This window comes from Erinaceus europaeus, chromosome 2 (assembly GCF_950295315.1).
Source record: "Erinaceus europaeus chromosome 2, mEriEur2.1, whole genome shotgun sequence".
NCBI lineage: Eukaryota > Metazoa > Chordata > Mammalia > Eulipotyphla > Erinaceidae > Erinaceus > Erinaceus europaeus.
In genome coordinates, this window is record NC_080163.1 from 202,470,674 (window position 1) to 202,493,136 (window position 22,463).

At 52.3% G+C, this 22,463-nt stretch overlaps 1 protein-coding gene across 1 annotated transcript; it reads left to right on the plus strand.

The window, feature by feature from the left end:
* Nucleotides 1-16,754: 16,754 nt before the first annotated feature.
* On the plus strand, nt 16,755-18,776 carry LOC132537060 (cuticle collagen 2-like). The gene is made up of 2 exons (XM_060186497.1): nt 16,755-16,838; nt 16,923-18,776. The coding sequence occupies exons 1-2, from the start codon at nt 16,812-16,814 to the stop codon at nt 17,883-17,885; spliced, it is 990 nt and encodes a 329-aa protein (XP_060042480.1). The 5' UTR covers nt 16,755-16,811; the 3' UTR covers nt 17,886-18,776.
* Nucleotides 18,777-22,463: the final 3,687 nt, after the last annotated feature.

Here is a 22,463-nt window from a genome sequence, read left to right on the forward strand (position 1 = left end):
CATACCGAATGGAACTGGGGAGTCCTGTGAGCTAGAAAAGGTTTCACTGGGGTATTGGAGTTGGAGAGTTGACAGGTTGGGCCTGGCGTCGTTAGACAGTCTGAAGTGAGATATGTCAAGGTGGCAGTGATTGCATTGATCTGGTTGAGATTCACAAAATCTTAATAACAGTTTTGTTACTCAGCACACATAACACACAAACAAATATATTTATTTTGATTCTTTTTTTTTCTTTTTTTTGCTCAGGGTTATTGCTGGGGCTCGGTGCCTGCACTACAAATCCACTGCTCCTGGAGGCCACCATTTTCCCTTTTGTTGCCCTTGTTGTTTATCATTGTTGTTGTTATTGCTGTCATTGTTGTTGGATAGGACAGAGAGAAATGGAGAGAGGAGGGGAAGACAGAGAGGGGGAGAGAAAGACACCTGCAGACCTGCTCAACTGCCTGTGAAGCGACTCCCCTGCAGGTGGGGACCTGGGGGCTCAAACCAGGACCCTTGTGCCGGTCCTTGTGCTTTGTGCCATGTGCATTTAACCCGCTGCGCTACCGCCCGGCTCCCTATTTTTTTCTTTTTTTACCAGAGCACTGGTCAGCTCTGGATTATGGTGGTGCAGGGGATTGAACCTGGGACTTTGGAGCCTCAGGCACGAGAGTCTCTTTTTTAATCATTAGGCTATCTACCCTCCGCCCCTGGCTCCCTATTTTGATTCTTTACATTCTTGAGTTGAATGGTGCTGTGGTGTTTCTCTTTGTGTTCTTCTCAGTGGATGTGTATGAGGAAAAGACAATGAAGACTATATTCAGTGGTCCGGGAGGAGGTACAGTGGATAAAGCATTGGACTCTCAAGCATGAGGTCCTGAGTTCGATCCCTGGCAGTACATATACCAGAAAGATGTCTGGTTCTTTCTGTCCTCCTATCTTTCTCATTAATAAGCAAATAAAATGTTAAAAAAATATATATATATATATTCAGAGAAATACGGGAGCCCCTTGCTGGGCTCTAGTCTCCCTCCAGGTGCATTCTACTGCGTGTCCACAAGGCGGCGACATTTCCCAGCCCTGTCCCTGCTGGGTGTCCTGGCTCCCACTGGACAGCCCCCTTGGGTGTTGATGTGGGAGGGTGTTTGCAGTCTGCTCACAGGCTCTGCTCTTGGCAGCTTCCTACCCTGGAGCTAGAAAGAGGCAGGAGACAGAGTTGACTGGGCAGAGCACCAGGCTTGCATGGCTGAGGCGCCAGGTTCTCTGGCCTGGTAGGCAGGTTGGCCACAGAGACACAAGGGTGCTGAACTCTGCCTTGCCCCCCTGCTTCTGTCCCAGGGGTCAGTCCCTTTCTGTCTCCCGCACTGTTCAAGCCCCCTCCCAGGGAACAAAGTGATCTGAGCACCTGTGCTGGGGTGCTGGGCAGTGAGGAACCCGCTGGAGTTCCCAGACTTGCATAAACAAGGATCAGGCTTGGAGCCCCACTCCCCACATGCAGGGCAAGGAGAGGTGAAGCAGGTCTGGGGGAGTCTTTCTCTCTCCCTCTCTCCCTCACCCTCCCCTCTCAGTTTCTCACTATACTTTAAAAATCAGAGAAGAGCAAACAGGAGAGGGTTGGCCGCTGGCATTAAACATAGTGGTATCCAAACTAGAGAAGGGGGCAGGGTAGATACCATAATGGTTAAGCCAAGACAGTCTCATGCCTGAAGCTCTGAGGTCCCATGTTCAGTGCCCCATACTACCGTAAGACAAAGCTGATCAGTGCTCTAGATAAAAAAATAAAGGGGGGGGGAGTTAGATGGTAGCGCAGTGGGTTAAGCGCATGTGGCACAAAGCGGAAGCACCGGTTCGAGCCCCCGGCTCCCCACCTGCAGGGGAGTCGCTTCCCAGGCGGTGAAGCAGGTCAGCAGGTGTCTGTCTTTCTCTCCCCCTCTCTGCCTTCCCCTCCTCTCTCCATTTCTCTCTGTCCTATCCAACAACGATGACATCAGTAATAACAGTAACAACAACAACAATGAAAAAAACAAGGGCAACAAAAGGGAAAATAATTTTTTTTAATAAATAAATAAAAATGAACCGCATCAAATGGTGTGGTTGAAGAGAAGCATGAAAGAAAAGGAGCCGTCCCCAGAGGTTCCAGGACTGGGAGAAATGTAGGTTTGGTATGAATGAGGAAGGTTTCTGACTGCCTTAGAGTTGAAGAAGACAGGAGATGGTTCCTGCTATAACCGGGGTATTTGGAGCTTGGCTTACTTTGAAAATTACATGGTGGGGATTTACTGTAGCCTATAAGACTCCAACATAATTTATGTTATTTAATGCTATTTACAAATAACTGTATCTTATATACTGACCAAGACTGGTTGCTTCTGCTCTCCCTGGTCTGAGATTATAGGCAATTTAATATTTCAAAAAAAGTTATTATTAGGAATGCATTAATAATTTGAGCCCAGTGTTATAATTCAGTTTACTAATTTGATACTGTAAGCACTTGGATTGAAGAAATATATACTCAGAACTGGTCTGTGCATTGAAAAGCTCTAGACATACAATCTATTTGTCGCCTCATATTGATTAAATAGTGATTTATAAGACTGTAAGTTAATAGGAGTGTACACTAACACCATTCCGCCACTCAAGGTCTGTGTCCCTATCCCACCCCCTACAATGGAGCTGAAAATCTACCCTCCCACCTTTCCCCCCCCCCAGAATTTTTTACTTTTTAGTGAACCTCCAATTGCCATCTCTTGAGTATACACGTATACCAAGCTCTGGGCTAGACACTTGCATATGTGTTTGGATTTAATCTCCATGATAATGTTCAATGATGATCAGAGAGGCATCTTCAAGGAATCCAGAGTCTAGTTTGGAAGAACAGAAAAGAGAAACGTTAAATAATTAGGGGGGGGGGGGGAGTAGGGAACAACAACATGAAGGATTTTTTTTTTCATTCCACATAAAAAAAGGGAGAGGTAGAGAGAGAGAGAGAGAGAGAGAGACACTTGCAGCCCCGTTTCACCACTTGTGAAGCTTTCCCCCTGCAGGTGAGGACCAGGGGCTTGAACCTGGGACCTAGAGCATTGTAACGTGCGCTCAACCAGTTGCACCCTGAAAGTGTCTTTGTATAACCATTATGCTATAACCCCACCAGCTGTAGCAGACTGAGCATACTCCATCTCATCTGTTCTTTTTTTTTTTTGCCTCCAGGGTTATCACGCCTGCACTATGAATCCACTGCTCATGGAGGCCATTTTTTCCAACTTTTTGGTTTTTTCCAGATAGGACAGAAAGAAGTTGAGAGGTGAGGGAAGATAGAGGGGAGAAAAGAGACACCTGCAGACCTGCTTCACCGCCTGGGAAGTGACTCCCCTGCAGGTGGGGAGCCGGGGGCTCCAACCCGCATCCTCACGCCGGTCCTTGCGCCTCATGCACATAAACTGCTGTGCTACCACCCGAATCCTGGGAATTCTTTTTTAACAGATTTGTTTTTGCCTCCAGGTTTATCACTGGGGCTCGGTGCCTGCACTACGAATCCATTGCTCCTGGAGTCCATTTTTCTCTTTTTGTTGCCCTTGTTATAGTTATTGTTATTGTCACAGTTGTTGTTATTGTTGGATAGGACAGAGAGAAATGGAGAGAGGAGGGGAAGACAGAGAGGGGGAGAGAAAGACAGACACCTGCAGACCTGCTTCACCGCCTGTGAAGCGACTCCCCTGCAGGTGGGGAGCCGGGGGCTCGAACCGGGATCCTTACGCAGTTCCTTGTGCTTTGCGCCACCTGCGCTGTTAAGTTTTGTTTCGTACCCATTACAAACAAAGACAAACTGAGGCCAACACAGGACATAGAGGAAGATGTGTAAGGACACTTCTGATCCGAACCCACACAAACTGACACGACTCCCGTATATAAATGAAGTATGGGAGTTGAGCAGTAGCGCAGCGGGTTAAGTGCAGATTGCACAAAGCGCAAGGACCCCAGTTCAAGCCCCCAGCTCCCCACCTGCAGGGGAGTCACTTCACAGGCGGTGAAGCAAGCCCGTGGGTATCGATCTTTTTCTCCCGGTCTGTCTTCCCCTCCTCTCTCGTTTCTCTGTGTCCTATCCAACAACAACGACATCAATAACAGCAACAATAAAACAAGGGCAACAAAAGGGAATAAATAAATTTAAAAAAATTATTCTTAAATTTAAAAGAGTGCAAATAAGGCCAGTCCACAGACGTACACAGAGACGACACCAAAAGACAAAGACAAACCGGAGTGCCAAATTTGGTCCAGTAGCCCTGAGACCCTGAGGCTTGTAAACCATCCTCCTGTAAAGGAGAGATGAATGGGGGGGTCTACATGAATTATGTGATTAACATGTCCTTGCTAATTTGGGGGTTAAAGTTTCAAGGAAAACATTCCATCATTATCTTCTGGGAGGAGGAAGCAAGCAGTGTTTACAGAAGCCAAATGGGCAGGTTAACATATAGCTGGGGGGATATGCAGGATATGCAGTTTCAAGGCAAACATTCTTATCTGCCAGGTGCAAAGGTGAAGCGATTAGCGCATTAGTGTAATTTCATCTTCTCTAGCTTTTAAGACATCTTCTCTGTCTACTTCCATGAACTAGTCCACTTGGGGAATTCCATTCTTTCACATGAGCTAGCGCCCAGCTCCCTGACACTAACGGTTTTTTCACCCACTGTGCCACCACCCAGGTATAACATATGCCGTCTGGACTTGGATTAAATACTGAGTCTCCCAACAAAGACTGTAGTAATGGCAGGATGTGCCTTCAGAGAGGGGGATTGATCTGGAAACCCCTATCTCTTCCCAGCTCGTGTCTCAGGAACCTTGCATCCGTGTGGCATGGATTTGTCAAACCTTTCTCTGTGCTATTGCAGTGAGCAGATGGACAGCTGAATATTGTACACACGGACCAGGAACACACAGGGGGCTGAGTGGTCTTTATCTGGGCAAGCCAGGACCTGAATGCTCAGGAGTGAAGGCGCAGGAGAAGGTGGGAACTGACTGTTGCAAAACCTGCAGTTGTCAGTGTAAAATTCACTGGTCGTGGATGGGGTTGGTGAATGGCAGACAGACAACCGTGAAAGCTCCAGGAGAGGACGGACAGAGGCATAGTCACCTCCAGCTTCATCCGTTTTTGTCCAGAAGAAGACAATCCTCTGTTTACTATGGCACGATAGATCTCCTCTGAGTCTCTAGCTCATAACTTCTTATTTAATTTTGATATCAACAGGCAAAGACGCAGAGATAATGAGAGAGCCCACAACACCAAAGCTACCTTCAGTGAGGTTAGGCCCACAGTCTAACAGGGTAAAGCAGTGCATTTCCAGGAGAGATATTTACAGGCCTTTTAAAGATTTATTTAGGGTGGGAAGCTAGCATAATGGTTATGCAAAGAGAATCTGCCTAGGGCTTCAGAGTGTCAGGTTCAAGCTGCACCCCTCCCCCAGCACTACCAGAAGCCAGAGCTCAGCAGTGCTCTGGTTAAAAATAAAATAAAATAAAATAATAAAATACATAGAAAGACCCAAGTCATATTGATAGAGATGAAAAATAACAATTTGCAATATGACCCACTCAGTGGCTATTACTGAGGGCAAGAATAGATGAAGTTGCAAATTAGTGACTTTGAAAAGAACAAACACCTCATCACAGACCCCTGCGAGCGTCCACCCGGCTTTGACCTAGCACGTTATGATCGGGCCCTCCTCAATCGCTATCGAACAGGCCATGGCCGGTGCGCCGCTATGTTCCATCGCTGGGGAGCCAGAGATGACCCGAACTGCCCCTGTGGCTCCAGACAGACTATGACCCACATAGTCAACGACTGCCACCTCTCCAGATTCAAAGGAGGTATCGAAATTTGACATCAGGCTCAACCTGACGCTGTTGACTGGCTACGGAAGAAGGGCAAACGCTAGAAGAAGTGACTTTGAAGGAAGACCAGTCACAGGGCTCGGGGAACTAACTGCATAATGTCTGCAAAAGACTTTCCTGCCTGAGGCTCTGAAGTCCCAGGTTCAATTTTCAGCTCAGCCTTAAATTGGAACTGAGCAGCTTCTGTAAAACAAGGGAAAGGAGGAAGAACAACTGGAAGAGGAGGAGAAAAGAAACTCCCTGAGGGTCCAGCCCCCAGCCTCCCCCTTCTTCACCCTCTCAGCCACCCCCCCACACACACACACACTGTAATGGCTCAGTCCGGAGTCCAGGTGTTTGCAATTGGTAGTGAGTGGGGCTGTTCTGACTGAAGTTTGATTTCGGCTTTCCCGGGAGAGGAAACAAGGCTTGGTCTGCGATAGGGCAGCAGGCTTTGAAATGGCTGACCCCCAGAAAACACCGCTGCCTGGCCACAGACACTGGCATGGGGCAAGTTGGCCGCCATCTCTGCTTCTGAAGATCTTGTGAGCTGCGTGACTGAACTGAGTAGTTTAGAATCGGTGCTTTCCTGACTTGCCTGCGGCCTTGAGAGCACGTGATCAGCAGGTCAGTCCGGCTCTGGAGAGCAACTTGGAGGTGCTCTTTGCTTTGTGGAAGATCTGTGTTGGGGACATGTGGGTGAGAATTCCAGCCGGGCTGCTTGTGTGCTCTGTGGTGGGACTGCTACGGGGAGTCCCCTGTTGCCTGTTTTTGTTTTGTTTTTTTGCCTCCAGGGTTATTGCTGGAGCTCAGTGCCTGTACCACAAATCCACTGCTCTTGGAGACTATTTTTTTCCCTTTTTGTTGCCCTTGTTATATCGTTGTGATTATTGTTATAGTTGTTATTGATGTCATTGCTGTTGGATAGGACAGAGAGAAATGGAGAGAGGGGGCAAGACTGAGAGGAGAGAAAGACAGACACCTGCAGACCTGCTTCAGCGCCTGTAAAGTGACCCCCCTGCAATTGGGGTGCCGGGGGCTCAAACTGGGATCCTTACACAGGTTCTCGTGCTTTGCAACGTGTGCACTGAACCTGCTGTGCTACTGCCCGACTCCCCCGAAATTTGTTTTTTATTTTGATTTCTTTTACCGCCACTGATCTCAGGAGTATAGGCTCACACCCAGACTCTGTGTGTGTAAGTCAAGCACCCCTCCACCAAAGTCCTGTGTCTTACCCACCCCTTTTAAGACCAATTTCCTTGCAAACTCTGAGGCAGTTTGGTGATCTTTGTGTTCTAAATTCGTCTGCTTTGGTCATATAAGTCTCACATAAAAGGAACATTATCGCGAACTTGTCTTTCAGTTTTTTTTTTTTTGTCTCTCAGTTCTTATTAGCTGAGCATACTCACCAGTTCTATCAGCTTGCTTTCAAATGACACAGTCTCATCTTTTTAAGCTACTGGATTGTATTTCATTGTATCCTTCCAGATTTTAGTTTCACTTTTTAAAAATATTTATTTATTTGTTCCCTTTTGTTGCCCTAGTTGTTTCATTGTTGTAGTCATTGTTGGATAGGACAGAGAAATGGAGAGAGGAGGGGAAGACAGAGAGGGGGAGAGAAAGACAGACACCTGCAGACGGGCTTCCCTGCCTGTAAAGAGACTCCCCTGCAGGTGGGGAGCCGGGGGTTCGAACCGGGATCCTTGTGCCGGTCCTTGTGCTTTGCGCCACGTGTACTTAACCCGCTATGCTACCGCCTGACTCCCCAGCAGCTATCTTAAGAGTTCTGCCAAAGACTTTTCATACCTGTGGCTTCAAGAACCCAGTTTCAATCCCCAGCGCCATCCTGAGCTTGAGCTGAGCAGTGTGGTGGTGTTTCTCTGTGTGTTTTCTCACTGGATGTGTGTGAGGAAAAGACCATGAAAACAACATTCAGAGAAACACGGGAGCCCTTTGCTGGGCTCTAGTCTCCCTCCAGGTGCATTCTGCTGCGTGTCCACAAGGCGGCGACATCTCACAGCAGTGCCCCTGCTGGGTGCACCTGCCTCGCACTGGACGGTGTTGGTGGGGAGGGTGTTTGCAGCCTGTTCACGGGCTCTGTTCTTTTGCAGCTTCTTTGCCAGGAGCTAGAGGGAGAGGCAGGAGACAGAGTGGACTGGGCAGAGCACCCGGCTTGTGTGGCTGAGGTACCTGGTTTCCTGCCCTGGCAGGTGGGCTGGCCACAGAGACACAGGAGTCCTGGACCTCTGCCTGTGCTCTCCATCTGTCTGTCGCCTGGGTCAGTCCCTTTGTGTCTCCTGCACTGTTGAAAGCCCCTTCCAGGAAAAAGGAGATCGGAGATCCTCTGCTGGGTGCTGGGCAGTGACCAGCCCCAGGGCCATCCCACACGTGTGCAAGGACCAGACCTGGAGCCCCGTCCCCACCTGCAGGGTGAGGAGAGGTGAAGCAGGTCTGCAGGGGCATCTCTTTCTCTCTCCCTCTAAACTCCACCCTCCCGTCTCAATTTCTCAGTGTACATTAAACTCAAAGTGAAAGAGCAAATGGGAGAGGCTCGAACCAGGATCCTTACGCAGGTCCTTGCGCTTTGTGCCACTTGCACTTAACCCCCTGTGCCTCCACCCCACTCCCCACCTTACTTCTTTTTTTTCTTTTTGCCTCCAGGGTTTCGCTGTGGCTCACTGTCTGCACTATGAATCCACTGCGCCTGGAGGCCATTTTTTTCCCTTTTGTTGCCCTTGTTATTATCACTGTTGTTATTGTTGTTATTGCTCTTGCTGTCGTTGGATAGGACAGAGAGAAATGGAGAGAGGAGGGGGAGACAGAGAGGGGGAGAGGAAGACAGACACCTGCAGACCTGCTTCACTGCCTGTGAAGCGACTCCCCTCCAGGTGGGGAGCCGGGGGCTCAAACCGGGATCCTTATGCCATCCTTGCGCTTTGCGCCACGTGCGCTTAATCCGCTGCGCTACAGCCCGACTCCCCTTTATTTGAACTAGTGACTTGCTCAACTCAGCACCCTCTTCTGAGGAACCTCAGAGCTTCAGGTATGAGTCTCTTTGACACCTACCCCTGCTCATGTCAGTGTCCCTGTATCTTCCTCATAGACCTCTTGATCTCACTTTTAAGGATAACAATAAAATGAAATATGATAAAATAGGAAATTAGAAAGGAGAGCTTGGCAGAAGTGGCCACCTCATAGTTATCATCTTTCTCTCTGTAATCCTATGTTTCATTAGTTAAAATTATTAGCAAAGTAAAGTAAAATAAAAATAGAAAAAAATAACAAGTCCTTGGGATTGAAGATAGCTTGCCTCTCTCTCTCTCTCTCTCTCTCTCTCTCTATGTATCTGCCTATCAATAGCTAAATTTAGTGACAGCATAAAATGGAAATATTTAAAATAAGTAGACTTTGGGCTTAGGACCTGTCTTTAGAGTTCAGCCAATGACTTTCATGCCTGTGGCTTCAAAACCCCAGTTTCACTCCTCAGCGCCATCCTGAGCTTGAGCTGAGCAGTGTGGTGGTGTTTCTCTGTGTGTTTTCTCCCTGTGTGTGTGAGGAAAAGACCATGAAAACAACATTCAGAGAAATACGGGAGCCCTTTGCTGGGCTCTAGTCTCCCTTGCGGTGCATTCTACTCCGTGTCCACAAGGCGGCGACATTTCCCAGCAGTGCCCCTGCTGGCCATGCGGGGCTCCCACTGGACTGCCCTTGGGTGTTCATGTGGGGAGGGTGTTTGCAGTCTGTTCACAGGGTCTGTTCTTGGCAGCTTTCTTTCCAGAAACTTGAGAGAGGCAGGAGACAGAGGTGACTGGGCAGAGCACCAGGCTTACGAGGCTGAGACAATAGACTCTCAGGCCTGACGTGGTGCAAAAACACTCTCATGCCTGAGCCCCTGAAGTTCCTGGTTCAAAGCTTGCACCACCATAACCAGAACTGGTCATTACTCTGATTTAAAAAAACTAAAATTAAGAGAAAGAAAAAAGAAGCAAATAAGAAAAAGAAAGAAAGAAATTCTTCTGAGAAAAAGAGATAAGAAACAAACACAGAATGAAAGGAATAGAAAATGGGGAGCGAGCACACATGCAGGATCCCTCACAGGTGGTGCTGGGGATTGAACTGGTGGAATGAAGGGCAGCGCTGGTGCTTGTCACTGGGCAGCAAGCAGGAAGGGCAGCCCAGTTGCATAGCTGTGCTCAGGGCCTGGGGTCAGGGTGGAGGCCACACAAGCAGGGACCCTTCAAGGGGATTTATTCCTTTCCTGTTGTTGACCCAGGAAGGCTCTGAGCTGGCCCCTCATGTACACAAAGGTCTCTGGAGTCCCAGGAGGTGGGTCAGTGCACAGGGCTTTGGATGGTGATGTCTGGGTTCGTCTGCCCTTTGTCTGCATAAGAAATGCTCTAAATCTCTCCTAATTGGTGTGTGGCAGGTAATACATAACACCTTGAAAATGTTGCATTCTAAATTGATGCCATTAAAAAAAAAAGATCGGAGAGAGAGAGATATGGAAATCCAGTTGATTTGGGGATGCTCAGTGCTAAGAAAATGGAAAACCCACCCAGCAGGAGCAGAGTTTTGCCCAGTGCTAGGCGGGTGTGAGTCAAGGTCTCCTCTCCTCTGTGTCCAGGCATCTGGCGAGTTTGCATTTCCCAGGCTGCACAGGAATTCACTCTTTTCTACAGGGAGAAACAGGTTTCTATTAGGCAAGGCAGTCAAGAGAAGGGTTCAAAGTAGTTGTGTCAGGGCAGGGCAGGGGATGGAGCTGGGGCTCTGAGGTGTGAGCATCCCTGACCTGCATTGAGCTCTCTGGCAGGTTGCTCCTTTCTGGGCCTGAATCAACAGTCTGAGATCATGTTTAAAAATACCTTGGGAGCTAGTTGATAGCATAATGGTTATGTCAAAAGCTCTATGCTTGGTGTTCCAAGTCTTCAGGTTCAATCCCCAGCTCTCCAGCATAAATCTGAGCTGAGTAGTGCTGTGGTCTCCATCTGAGATTTATTTTTTACCAGAGCCTGACTCCACCCTGGACCCTGGTGTTGCGGGAACCTCAGAGATTCAGGTATGGGAGTCTCTGCATCACCATTATGACACCTACCCCTGTCCATATCGGTGTCTCTGCATCTTCCTCATGGGTCTCTAGATCTGACTTCTAAAGGTAACAATAAATGAAATATAATGAAATAGTAAATTAGAAAGGAGAGCTTGGCAGAAGTAACCACCTTATAGTTATCATCTTTCTCTCTTTAAACCTATGTTTCCTTCATTTAAATTATTAATAAGGAAAAGTAAAATAAAAATATAAAACATAACAAGTCCTTGGGATAGAAGATAGTTTAGTAGGTAGCACCATTTTTTCTCTCTCTTTTCTCTCTCTCTCTCTTGCAATAACTAAATGTAATAACAGCATAAAATGAAAGTAATTAAAATAAGTAAACTTTGGGCTTAGGGGCTATATTGGGACTTCAGCCAAAGACTTTCATGCCTGTGGCTTCAAGAACCCAGTTTCAATCCCTGGCTCCATCCTGAGCTAGAACTGAGTGGTGTGGTGGTGTTTCTCTGTGTGTTTTTCTTATTGGAGGTGTGTGACAATGAAGAAAATATTCAGAGAAATACAGGAGCTCTTTCCTGGGCTCTGGTCTCCCTTGAGGTGCATTTCCCTCTGTGTCCACAAGGCGGCGACATTTCTCAGCCGTGCTCCTGCTTGGCTGGCCTGGCTCCCACTGGAGGGTCCCCTTGGGTGTTCATGGCGAGGAGTTTGCAGTCTGTTCACAGGCTCTGTTCTTGGCAGCTTCCTTGCCAGGAGTAGAGAGAGGCAGGAGACAAGTTGACTGGTTAGAGCACCAGGCTTGCGTGGCTGAGGTGCCAGGCTCTCTCAGAGAGAAAGAACAAATAGGAGGGTGTTGGGGAGGGGGTGGGGAAGCTGCGGGCCACTCTGCTTCCTAGTGCTGGCACAGAGCCTCAGCAACCCACCTAGAAAAGGGACCAGGGGCAGACACCAGAATGGGGATGCAAAGACACTCTCAGGCCTGAGGCTCTGGAGTCCCAGGTTTAATCCCCAGCACCAGCATAAGCCAGAGCTGATTAGTGCTCTGGTAAAAATATATATATATAAAAATAAAAAAGGAGGAAAAATAAAAGAAAGAATGGAAAGGGGAATAAAGCACAATCAATGATATATTGCACCAAAGGAGAAGACAGCAGGCTGGGGTTCAGGATTCAGGTCCTGGAAAATAATGACAGAGGAGGACCTAGAAGGGGGTTCATTGTCATATAGAAAACTGAGGGTGGGGGTAGATAGCATAATGGTTATACAAACAGGCTCTCATGCCTAAGGGTCAGAAGTCCTAGGTTCAGTGCCCCATACCACCATAAACCAGAGCTGATCGGTGATCTGGTAAATAATAATAATAATAAATGTTTAAAAAAGAAATATACAAAGTACTGTATTTTGCTGTCAAGTCTAAGCCATTAATGCCCCAATAAAGAGATTAGAACAATATTTGACAAAAAAAGACAATAAAAGGGCAATGGACAATAATAATTAAAAAGTACAAACAAGAGATAAAAGAAAGGAATAGGGAAAAGGGAGGGGCAAAGCACATCTGCAGCAACCCTCACAGGTGGTGCTGGGAGTGAACTGGTAGAAGGAAGGACAAGGCTGGTGCTTGATACTGGGCCAGCAAGCAGAAACTGCATCAGAGTTTCCAAGCTGTGCACAGTGCCTGGGGTCAGGGTGGAGGTCACCCCAGCAGGAATCCTTCAAGGGGATTTATTCCCTTGGGGTTGTTGACCCAGGAAGGCTCTGAGCTGCCCCCTCACATGGATACAAAGGTCTCTGGTGTCCCAGGTGGGTCAGTGTACAGGGCCTTGGATGGTGAGGTCTGAGTTCCTCTGACATTTGTCTGAGCAAGAAATGCTGTGTGTGTGTGTGTGTGTGTGTGTGTGTGTGTGTGTGTGTGTATCTGTCTTTTTCTCTCTCTCCCCCTATTGGTGTGTTATAGGTAATAAATAACACCTTGAAAATGTTACATCCTAATTTGATGCCATTTTGAAAGAAAATCAGAAAGAGAGAGAGAGAGAGAGGAAGGGATGGAAATGACGTTGGCGTGGAGATTGCTAACTTCTAGGAAAAGGCAAAGTCCACAGAGCAGGAGCAGAGTTTTGCCCACGACAAGGGCTGGAAGCGGGGAGTGAGTCTCCTCTTTGGCCAGGCATGTGGAGAGCTTGCATTTGCCATGCTGCACAGGAAGTCGCTCTTTTCTACAGCGGGAAACAGGTTTGTGTATTTAGCCAAGTCAGTCAGGACAGGGAGTCACAGCAGTTAGACCTGGGAAGGGCAGGGAATGGGGCTGGGGCTCTCAGGTGTCAGCATCACTGTCCTGTATTGAGCCATGTGGCAGGCTGTTCCTTTCTGGGCCTGAATCAACAGACTGTGAGCTCCTACTGAAAGAAGCCCTTGGGGGCCAGGCAGGAGCTTACTGGTTAAGTAAAAAGCTTTCATGTCTGAGATTTCAAGGCTTCATGCTGAATCCCCAGCTCTCCAGCATAAGTCTGAGCTGAGCAGTACTCTGCTTTCACTCTCTGATACACACACATATATTATATTTATTATTTTATCTAATTTAACCAGATCCTTGCTGTGCCCTGCCTCATTATGTGGCAGGAAATTCAGAGCTTCAGGTGGGAGAGTCTCTGTGCATCAGCATTATTAGCATATCAGCATATTACCAATGCCCGTCTCCCTCTCTCTGTATCTTTCTGTATCTCTAGCTCTCATCACTAAGCAGAAGCATAAAATAAAATGTGATAAAATAATAAGTAAGTAAAGAGCACTCGGGCAGCAATGACTGCCTAGTAGTTAACATCTTTCTGTCTTTATACCTATCTCTCTTTACTACAGATATTTAAAAAGTAAAGAAAAATACTTGAAAAGAAGTCCTTGGGCTGGGAGATAGCTTAGGAGCTAGCATTATTCTCTCTGTCTCCCTCCTTCCCTCTCTCTCCAAGATAAATATAACAGTACAATAAAATATTTAAAGTAAGAAGACCGAGTGCTTAGGAGCTATCTTAGGAGTTCTGCCAAAGACTTTCATGCCTGTGGCTTCAAGAACCCAGTTTCACTCCCTGACACCACCATTCGCTTGAGCTGACAGTGTTGTGGTGTTTCTCTGTCTGCTTTTGGCTCTGTGTAACGAAAGAAAACGTAGACAATATTGGGAGAAATACTGGAGCCCTTGGTTTGGGTGTGTTCTCCCGCAAGGTGCATTCTGCTCCGTGTCCACAAGGCGGCGACATAACACAGCAGGGCCCCTGCAGGGCGGGCCTTGCTCCCACTGCTCTGCCCCTTGGCCTGGACCAGTTGTTGCTTTGGGCACCGATAGCCTGAGCTGACAAGTGTTCTGGTGTCTCTGTGTGTTTTTCTCCCTGGATCTGTGTCAGGAAATGATAGTGAAGGAAATATTGGGAGAAATACGGCAGCCCTTTGGTTGGATGTTTTCAGCAAGGTGCATTCTGCTCGGTGTCCACAAGGTGGCGACATAGCACAGCAGGGCCCCTGGACCACCCCTTGGTCTGGACCAGTTGTCGCTTTGGGCAGGTGTTTGCAGTCTGTTCACAGAATCTGCACTTGGGAGCTCGCTCCCCAGGAGCTAGAGAGAGGTAGGAGACGAGGCTGAGGTGCCAGGTTCCCTGGTGAGGTGTCCACAGAGACAGAAGGGTCCTGGAGCTCTGCCTTTGCTCCCCCTGTGTCTGTGCCATGGGCGAGTCCCCTGCCATCTCCTGCCTTGCTCCAACTCCCTTTGGGGGGGGGGAAGCGACAACAATGGCAGCAATAACAACAGTAACAATAACCACAACAATGAAAAGACAACCAGAGCAACAAAAGGGAGAAAAAATATAGCCTCCAGGAGCAGTGCAGGCACTGAGCCCCAGCAATAACCCTGGAGGCAAATATATAAATAGCGATTTGAGCAGCTCTGCTGTGCTGCTGGGCTGTGAGGAACCCGCTGGGGTTCCCAGACCTCCGGGCACAAGAACCAGGGATGGAGCCCCGTTCCCTGCCTGCAGCGGGAGGAAAGGTGAGGCAGGTCTGCAGGGGTCTCTCTTTCTCTCCATGTCTCTGTCTCACCCCTTCCTATCAATTTCTCAGTGCACTTTAAACTCAGAGGGAAAGAACAAATGGGAGGGTGTTGGGGTGGGGAGCTGCCAGCAACCCTGGCTTCCTAGTGCTGGCACGGAGCCTCAGCAATCCACCTAGTGGCATCCAGACTAGAAAGGGGGCAGGGCTAGGTACCAGAATGGTGATGCAAAGACACTCTCAGGCCTGAGGCTCTGAAGTCCCAGATTCAATGTCCCGCACCACCAGAAGCAATAAGAAATCAATGTCTTTGATTCGTTTATTTTTGCCTCCAGAGTTATCATGAGGGTTCCGTGCCGGCACTGCGAATGCACTGCTCCTGGAGGCCTTTTTTTTTTCTTTCTCTATTTTATTGGATAGGACAGAGAAATGGAGAGAGGAAAGGGGATCTAGAGAGGGAGAGAGACCACTTCACACCTGCTTCACTGCTCATGAGGTGTCCCCCCTGCGGGTGGGGAGTGGCGGCTGAAACCCTGGCCCTCGCGTGGTCCTTGTGCACAGCACTGCCCATGCTGAACCGGGGCACCGCTGTCTGGCCCCATGAATGAATGTTTTTTTATTTTAACTCCCATTCCGGGATAGATCAAAAGATGGCCTCTGAGCAGTTGCCTGGGACGCTGGGGACATTGAGAACATGCCGTGCTGGTTAGTGGGGACAGTCCAGTGACCCCCCCACAGGGACCTGAAGCTGACACACGCCAACTCCCACCCCAGGCGCAGACCTCCAGGGCTTTCCAGCGCCCCCCGCTGCCGCAGGCTCATCACCACGATCGCCTGGGCTCCCCCACCAGGTGACTGTTATTTCAGATGGAAAAAGAGGCGGAGGGAAGATCTCGCAGCTCTGAAGCTTCCTCCTTCACAGACTGTCTTGCTGTCACCCAGCGGGCATCTCACCTCCTCACAGGTCAGAAACTAGTTCTGTGCCCACGATGCCCTGGAGTTCTGTTTGATTTCCTTGTCTGAAATAGTCTCTTGCTTTGTCAAGTTGGCATTCAAATCTTCAATAATCTTGACAGGTAGGATGTAGGCGAGTAGGCAGATGTCTGGTGTGGAATGTGGGTGTCCTGCTAGAGAGCCCGGCACTGTAGCCACTGTGCCACCTCCTGAGCCCCGTGGCTCAGTAAGTTAAAAATCAGATGGAGCTGGACAATGAGGCACCTGACTGAGTGATATGCTACAGATCTATGGGTGTGAATTTTGTGTCTTACTACTATTCTGAGTCCTTGGGCATTGTACCATGTGTGCTCAACCAGGTGCACCACCACCTGCCCCCCTCCCGTTACTGTTCATACGATGCATCTTTATTCCGTCTCCTCTTTCCCTCTCACCGTTTCTATGTTCTATCAAACAAAAAGGGGAATAGGAAAAGAATGGCTTCCAGGATCGGTGGATTTGTCATGCAGCCACCAAGCCCCACTAGTAAACCTGGTCTTAATAAACTAACAAACAAACAAAAAAATCAAAGACACTGATTCAAAGGGACATATGTACCCCCATGTTCATAACTGCGTCTTCTCAGCAGCCCAAGTACGGACGTTCACTCAGTGTCCCTGGAAAGAAGACTGCAGAAAGAATCCAGGAGCATGCAGTCAGGGAGGCCGGCTCAGGTGTTTATACCAGCTGGCCCGTGTGGTGGGGGACCGAGAGGCTGGGCGCGGGGACAGCGCTTCGTGGAGGAGGGAGAGACAGACAGCCACTGGGAGCGGCGCTCAGGGTGGGAGGGGACAACGGGACACCGGCGCCTGGACACAAGTCCCTCCGCCCCTGCGACGTTGGAGAGGCGGCGATCCTTGGCGATCAGGAGCAGGGGACGCTCGGGGATGCGTGGGTTGCGATGAGCACCCAGCTGTCTCCCATTCAGGTAAAATCAGGGCTAAAATGTTTATTTTACAAAGGTCCCGCATGTTATCTTTCAAAATGGAAGTGTTCCACTCTTTGAACTCAGATTCCTCCAGATATTGACTGGCCGTCGGTGTTACTGGTGGGGCTGGGCGCCTGTGGGACACGTCCAGTGCTCCCAGTGGCCGCCCCCTGCCCTGTAACTGGACAGAAGAGAGAGAAACCGGGAGCGGAAGGGGATCGGGAGGGAAGGAGACGGAGAGACACCGGCCGCCCCGCGTCACCGCGCCGGCCCGCCCACTTCCGGTCGCGGCTCCGGCCACGGTGGTTCCCCCCGCGGCAGAAGGAAAAGCGGGTCAGGCGGCAGCGGGTTTGCGGTCGTGTAGTGCCGCCCGCGCCGCCCTCGACCGGGTCCCCGCACGGCCGCCGTCTCCTCCCCGGTGAGTCCCGACCCGGGTCCCCGCACGGCGCCGTCTCCTCCCCGGTGAGTCCCGACCCGGGTCCCCGCACGGCCGCCGTCTCCTCCCCGGTGAGTCCCGACCTGGGCTCCGCACCCGGTGCCCGAGCCGCTGCTGCTGCTCCCCGGGCCGGAGGCCGTGCGACCGGGGGTCCCGCAGCCCCGACTCCGGGAGAGACCGGGGGTCCCGCGGCCCCGACTCCGGGAGAGACCGGGGGTCCCGCAGCCCCGACTCCGGGAGAGACCGGGGGTCCCGCGGCCCCGACTCCGGGAGAGACCGGGGGTCCCGCGGCCCCGACTCCGGGGAGAGACCGGGGGTCCCGCGGCCCCGAGTCCGGGAGAGACCGGGGGTCCCGCGGCCCCGACTCCGGGAGAGACCGGGGGTCCCGCGGCCCCGACTCCGGGAGAGACCGGGGGTCCCGCGGCCCCGACTCCGGGGAGAGACCGGGGGTCCCGCGGCCCCGACTCCGGGAGAGACCGGGGGTCCCGCGGCCCCGACTCTGCAGACACTGTGCAGCTCTCAGCTGGGCCTCACGGGGAGTGATGAAGGTTCGCAGAGACCGTCAGACGAGCGCGCTGGATAGATTTCACCTGGGGGAGAAGCCCTGCTGACCAGAGGGGAAGGAGGGAAAACACCTCGGAGACGCGGGACGGACAGACGGGAGACAGTGGAGGAAGAGGAGCGGCGTCTCCACAAAGGACATCACAGTGCCTGCTGTATCCTGCATCTCTGAAATCTTTAGTAGCAGAGCAGAGGTGGTGAAGCTGCCCTGTTCGTTGGGGGGAGTGGCGGTGGGGGCCCTGTCAGCAGTCTTGCAGTGGCCTGGGCTTTCCATGGGGCAACCTTGGTCTCAGCAGCCCGCAAACTCTTCCCCCGGCAGCCAGAAACCTCAGATGAACCCTGTGGGTTCCTGGGACACTTGACTATAGCTCTCTTGGTCCCTCATATGCTCCTGAATCTTTAAATCTTCCCCCTCAGAAAAGCTCTAAGATGCGTCTCTCGGCTGCACTCAAAACCCCGGCGCCAGCTGCCGTGCCGGGTGGTCAGAGAGCCGGTGCCCATCCCGCAGGGCCCGGGACACAGGTCGGGTTTTATTCTGGGACCCGTTTCCAGCCTGTCCTTCCCGCTCTGGGGCTGAAAGTTAAAATCATTAGTGACTGGCAGTGTTCACGGCAGACTTTTTGTCCAAGAACTCAGGGAACAGCAGGGCTGGGCTCTCCCTCACTTTTATGTACTCTCTGCTTCCTGCTGTGTCACTCAGCCCCCGTCCCCTCCTGCCGCTCTCAGCCGTCTGGATGGCGGACGAGGCTGGAGTGAAGCTGCAGGGGACAGAGGACGCCCTGCAGACACTCGCAGTTCCTGCTGGAAAGACAAAGACAAAGAGAGGTTTAATGGTTTGTAAGTTTCTCCTGTGGGTTAAGCAACAGGTTTCTAGGGATCTCCTTTCCTCAGTCTTTATTGAACAAGTGTTAATGAAAATAAAACACGTTGACAAAAGTAAACTGCTTCATGTTGTCACTGCCATTCCTACACAGCAGCTTGAACTGGAGACCCGGGACTCGAGGTAAGTCGCCCCCACAGGGCTCCTGAGCCAGCCGCCGCCCTCCGAGGCTGTTGGGGTCTCCTCCCGGCTGCTGGGGCCTAAGGCTCAAGCAAGTGTGAAAAAGTATCTGGGGGTGTGGGACCCGATCCTGAGACCTGGGACATGAGAGGCAAAAGCTCTCTCAATGTTCCTATGGGGCCTCCCCCCACCCTCCTCAGACTTTTGCCCACAAGTGTCCTGCAGGCCCCAACAAGCAGGAAAAACACTTGTCTCCTGGGGGGATCCGATCCCGGGACCTGGGACGTGAGAGGCAGGAGCGCTGAGCATGTTTCTATTGTCCCTCCCACCCACCCTACGAGGATTTTTGCCTACAAGTCTCCTTCAGGCAGCAAAGCTTGACCAAGTATGAAAAGCATCTGGGGGTTCTAAGTGTCTAGGGGATCCTGGGGGGGTCCTAAGTGTCTAGGGGATCCTGGGGGGGTCCTAAGTGTCTAGGGGATCCTGGGGGGGGCCTATCGAGGAGGCTCTACCTCCTTCCCTACCTACCTCCTTCCCCACCTTCCACCTACCTCCTTCCCCGCCTACCTCCTACCTACCTACCTCCTATCCTTCCTCCTACCTCCTATCCTTCCTCCTTCCCTACCTACCTACCTCCTACCCTACCTCCTTCCCTGCCTGCCTCCTACCCTACCTCCTACCTCCTACCTCCTACCCTGCCTGCCTCCTACCTCCTACCCTGCCTGCCTCCTACCCTACCTACCTCCTACCTCCTACCTCCTACCCTGCCTGCCTCCTACCCTGCCTACCTCCTACCCTACCTACCTCCTACCCTACCTCCCGCCTCCTTCCCTACCTCCCCCTGTGGGAGGCAGGGGGAAAACACTTGGCGCCCGGGGATCCGATCCCGGGTCCTGGGGCGTGAGAGGCGAGAGCGCTAGCAGTGTTCCTAAACCCCCCGCCCACCACCTTAAGCGGATTTTAACGTACTTAGCTCTCCACCAGGTCTCATCTCTCTCAAGCTCCAACACGTGTGAAAATGCTCAGAGCACCGGCCTCTGAGGCCTTTGGTGAATCCAGGAGCGCCTCTGCGGGCTCTTCACCCGCCTCCTGGACTCTCGCCCCCAAGTTTCCTCCAGGCTGAGGGGTGTGGGGGCTGAGGCTTGAAAAGATGAAAATGCTTCACACGCTGGGTTGTGCAGGGCACTAGGGGGGACTGAACCCCAGGCCTGGGACATGAGAAACAGCCCGTCTCCAGGGCTGTACACACACAGGCGCATGCATACACACACACACACACACACACACACACACACACGCTGCCTCTGACAACTCTCCTTCAAGCTGTGACAAACAAGGATTGACCCCAAGGCCCTGGGCTCACGGCCCCCAACACCCGCACACGTCTCTCAGCTTCCTGCAGGAGCATCTGCTACGGCAGCCCCGGCCGGGAGAAGGGGCAGAGCAGGGTGAGGATGGACCGAGTGGACACAGGAGGGGACCCCCGACCCCTGAGGGGTCTCCAGGCCGGGGGCTGCTGGGGGCCTCGAGGGGACGGGTGGACGGCGGCATCCGGTCAGCGGCCCGTGGCCGGCACGGGGCTGTGGGGACATGGCAGCGTCTATCTGCTGCCGCCGGGGGTCGGTGCCCTGCCCCTGACCCCCTCCGCCACCCGCCCGGCCAGCGCCCCTCGGCCCTCCGCACGGACAGCAGGCCGCGCACCCGCGCCGCAGACAAGCCAGAGCCGATGGGGGCTGTGGGCAAAAGGAAAAGGACATCAGAAAGGATTGTTTGCAAAAAATGATTTATTAGAGAATGAATCAGAGGATCGCTCCAGCCTCGGCGCTGGCGGGGACCAAACTCTGGGCCTCCCTGTGCAAGTCCCCTGCTCTGCCCGCGGCCCGTGTCCCCGCCGCAGGTTCTCTCCGGCCAGACAGACAGCTCGGCGGGACAGAGCGCAGGACCTCTGTGCCCGAGGCCTCCGGGCCGAGCTGAGGGCGCCCTGTGCTGCCCGCCCGCGGTCTGGCTCGGCGGCCGTTCCCGCCACAGGCTCGGAGCCCCCACACTGCGGCTCTGAAAACATGACTTGGGCCCGGTGCCCCCTCTGCGCAGCCCGAGGCGTCTCGGCTCCAGCAGGCGGCCCGGGGCCCGAACCTCCAGTGACCCGCCCGGCTCCCCATCCCCGCACAGCAGCGGCCGCCGGAGGGGCTCGGGGCGCCGTGCAGGGCGTGTGCGAGCGCAGCTACCGCTCCTCTTCTCCATCTTCCTTCCTCCCCCCGGGACAGCAGGAGGCCCCGGGTGCGAGCGGGACACAGGAGCGGCCACGTCCTGGCTCCTCCCTCCTCGGACCGACAGACACGCGGACAACTGACATGACAGCGACACAAATGAAAGGCTGAGCATACTGACATTTAATGATTCTTCTTCTTCTAGCGTTTGCCCTTCTTCCGTAGCCAGTCAACAGCGTCAGGTTGAGCCTGATGTCAAGTTTCGAGACCTCCTTTGAATCTGGAGAGGTGGCAGTCGTTGACTATGTGGGTCATAGTCTGTCTGGAGCCGCAGGGGCAGCTAGGGTCGTCTCTGGCTCCCCAGCGATGGAACATAGCGGCGCACCGGCCATGGCCTGTTCGATAGCGATGGAGGAGGGCCCGATCATAACGTGCTAGGTCAAAGCTGGGTGGACGCTCGCAGGGGTCTGTGATGAGGTGTTTGTTCTTGACCTCAGCTGACTGCCAGCTCTGTTTCCAAGAGTCTGGAACAGAGAAGTTCAGTGTAAGCGTAGGGGACCAGATTGGGTGACGAGACGTCAAGCGTTGAACAGGGTGGGTGAAGATATCCGCGTATACTGGCAGGTCCGGTCGAGCGTAGACGTGGGAAATGAACTTAGATGATGCCGCATCCCGAGCCAGAACAGAGCCCTGGGGGAGGCCACTTGAGACAGGTCTCCATCTGCTAGACTTGTCCCCCAGATGCACCCGGAATCTTCTGTTTTGGAGCAGAAACGACAGAGTGTTGGCCACCCATGGAGGCAGGCATCTTGAGATCTGGACCAGGAGACCACGGGGCCAGGCCGTGTCACAGGCTGCTGTGAGAGCGACAAAGACAGCACCCGTCTTTAATTCTTCTGGGATCCATTCTCAGTGTAAGTGGAGAGGGCCAGGGCTTGTTGGCAGCTGGCTCTTCCTGGGCGGAAACCAGCTGGGCGGGTGACAGGAATTTCTCTGTGAGAGGAGAAGTCGCGCCAGAAGCAGCCACTCGAGGAGTTGGTGACACACGGAGAGGAGGGAAATTGGTCTATAGCCGGCGGCCAGTGTGGGCTCTTTCTTGGGTTTCAAAACCGCGACAATCTTCGCGCGACGCCCGGTTTCGGGCACAGATGCGGGTTTAATGCTGCAGACGAGGCCGTGGCGGCCCGGGGGCGCTGCTGCGAGACGCCCCGGGTTCAAGCCCCGGGTCCGCACCTGCAGGGGGGAAGCTGCCCTCCCGCGGGCGCAGGGCTGCAGGAGGCTCGGCTCCCGGCCTCCCTCCCATGGAAGGACATCACGGCGTCCGGGAGTCCCGGGATCCGTGTCCCCCGCCGACACCGTCCTCCCCCGACGGGACTCGGGACCCCGGGCGGCGCCGCCCTGGACCCTCCCTCCATGCCTGA